The 2,863-nt window shown below is 44.0% G+C and overlaps 1 protein-coding gene across 1 annotated transcript in view; it reads right to left on the minus strand.

Annotated features, from left to right (window-relative positions):
- The window catches only part of LOC107659150 (kinesin-like protein KIF26A), a 100,908-nt gene that overhangs the window by 61,221 nt on the left and 36,824 nt on the right, over nt 1-2,863 (minus strand). Inside the window, exon 3 of the mRNA XM_016447988.1 lies at nt 2,017-2,496. Within this exon, the coding sequence (XP_016303474.1) occupies nt 2,017-2,496 (480 nt within the window). The remainder of the gene's footprint in view (nt 1-2,016; nt 2,497-2,863) is intronic.

Consider the following 2,863-nt stretch of genomic DNA (forward strand, 5'->3'; position numbering starts at 1 on the left):
ATGCTCTGGGAAAACAGAGAACTCAACTCTCCATGTGAGAGGAGAACTCCGAATTCAGAAAAAGGGGTAGCGTGCTCATAGGCAACCCTCTGATAGGGAATTCAACTCCTCAGAAGGGGAGAGAACTCGAACGCACAGAAGCAAGCACCATGCTCACAAATAACCCTCAACAGTGAGGGGAGTGATGCTTTAAAAGTGTGTCAACAGAGACACACTAGTTGAGTGGAGCCCAAGGCGAGTACCGGGGTCTAAGCCAACTCAGAGAAAGGGAACGAGGCTAATAACGTGTAACCCTTACCATACATGATTTTAGAAAGTGCGCAGAGTTCTTAGCGTGCACACTTACCACCATGTGGATTTTACAATAACTGCAGACAGATCCACACTATACATTTCCTATATAAACAAAAGGAAATTACTGATAGGGAGAAATTTCCCGTCAGGTCCTTTCCATGTTCTCACCGCAACACGCAGCATGCATTCAGCTCCCACCCAAACGCTAAATTACCTCAGAAATCAAGCGAGCCTCCACACTATACATTTCCTATATAAACAAAAGGAAATTACTGATAGGGAGACATTTCCCGTCAGGTCCTTTCCATGTTCTCAACGCGACGCAACGCGTAGCATGCATTCAGCTCCCGCGGGAGCTAACCACGCTCCGCCCAACCACTAGATTACCTCGGAAATCAAGCGTGAACGAAAACTGCTGCCACGAATGCATCGCTATTCCCGTGAGAGGCGAACACACTCATGCAAACGCTATCTACAAACTCGGGTAAATGGTGAAATACTCACATCCCCCTCAGTAGTCCCACGAATGCATCACAATGAGCACAGGTCTTCTCCTAGTGAGACGAGCGCATTCAATTCATGCTTATCCCTCACAAGAAATAAGCAATGAATGCAAAGCGCATCCAACTCCCTCGAGAGCTTAACGCGCTTGCTCTTCACCACACACACACACACACACACACACACACAGCACACGAGCCGTGTGAAACTGCAGGTATCAGAGCAAAGCCTCTGGCGAGAAACATGCACTCCTATTTGTGTTTAGCTTAACGCTAACATAAACAAACGGTCAGTTTGAAGATGAAGAAGAGGATGACGTGTTCTCCCGGCGCCTATTTATACTATAGTCGCACCGGTAGTGACGTCATAGGCTGTCGCCGGCCAATGTTATTGTCGTTTTTAGATATATGCTTCAGACACCGGTCACACTGAAGATGCTTCCCATAGCGACCCCTAGAGGACGCAGTTCGAAGTTCCCTTGAAAGGGAACTATGCCAACCCCAAACAGTAGTTTATATATAAATTTTTAATGTTTATATATTTGTTTTTTAAATTTCTTTACGTGCAAAGGGTCATTTTTTTCAGGCAGTTCCTGCCAAATGTTTGACTAGTGGGTCTATTAAATATTAATTACATTGATGCATAATTAATATTCATGAACCTACCTTTTCAGATAATTTCTACACTATTGATCATAAAGAGGTTGAAATACTTACTAAGAAAGATGCTTTCCAATCAGCAATTTCACAGTAAATAGTTTTTAACTTCAAAAGTAGAATATTCAGATTGTATAACATATGTGACCCTGGAGCACAAAACCTCTTAAGTCTTAAGTCGCTGGGGTATATTTGTAGCAATAGCCAAAAATACATTGTATGGGTCAAAATGATTGATTTTTCTTTTATGCCAAAAATCATTAGGATATTAAGTAAAGATCACGTTCCATGAAGATATTTTGTAAATTTCCTACTGTAAATATATTAAAACAATTTTTGATTAGTAATATGCATTGCTAAGAACTTCATTTGGACAACTTTAAAGGATATTTTCTCAATATTTCAGCCAAATATTGTCCTATCCTAACAAACCATACATAAATGGAAAGCTTATTTCAGCTTTCAGACGATGTATAAATCTCGAAATTTACAATTTCGAAAAATTGTCCCTGGTTTTGTGGTCCAGGGTCACATATATAGCTTTAGAATAGCAACTCTTTCTTACCAATGAGCGAAGATGTTCTGAGGTGCTTGTCACACGCCATACTCCCTCCAGGTAGTGTTGTGCATGTAGAGGAAGTGGAGTGACAGTGGCCAAACAGGTTCGTTTGCCACACACTCTCGCTGCTCCATCTTGATTCCAACCCATTTCCTGCGTTTTCTCCCTGGACTGTGGACCACATGGATGCCCGGTGAGTTTTTGACTGCTAGAAACTGGAGAACACTGTGTGGGCCATTCCCAGGAAGCAGAGGGTGAGATGGAACTGTGAGATGCCACACGTGGTGGCAGCAGGCCAGAAAGGGGTCCGGGCTGCAGGTCAGGCATGTCGTCGAATGCCAGCCCCAGGGCAGAGTGGAGTGCCAGGCGCCTCAGGTGGTGAAGGGGGGTTCCACACACTTCACAGCTGCTTTGGGCACCGCAGCCCCTCGGAGGCCATTCCACAGTCTGGAGCTTGTCAAGGAGGAAGGCTGCAAAGCTCGGGTCCTGCAAGGAAAGTCAGAAACATGACAAGTTTTTACAGCACAGCTGCTGAAAACGTCTTGGTTTTGCATTTTGTTCATGCATTCTGGTTAAATTAACAGACTGATTATATTTTCAGAGCTTGTGCATAAATATTCTCCATTCACAAAGCAAAAGCTGGGCTTAATTTATAGTTGATTAGCTTGTCAATCATATGCAACATGGTATGATACAAGTAATAACCAGAGGCGGCAACACAGGCCACATGTTGTGTGTGGGAAGTCGTGGCCTAATGGTTAGAGTCGGACTTGTAACCCAAAGGTTGCAGGTTTGAGTCTCGTACCGGTAGGGATTGTAGGTGGGGGGGAGTGAATGTACAGCGCTCTCTCCC

The sequence above is a fragment of the Sinocyclocheilus anshuiensis genome, unplaced genomic scaffold, assembly GCF_001515605.1.
Source record: "Sinocyclocheilus anshuiensis isolate Anshui unplaced genomic scaffold, SAMN03320099.WGS_v1.1 scaffold423, whole genome shotgun sequence".
Lineage (NCBI taxonomy): Eukaryota > Metazoa > Chordata > Actinopteri > Cypriniformes > Cyprinidae > Sinocyclocheilus > Sinocyclocheilus anshuiensis.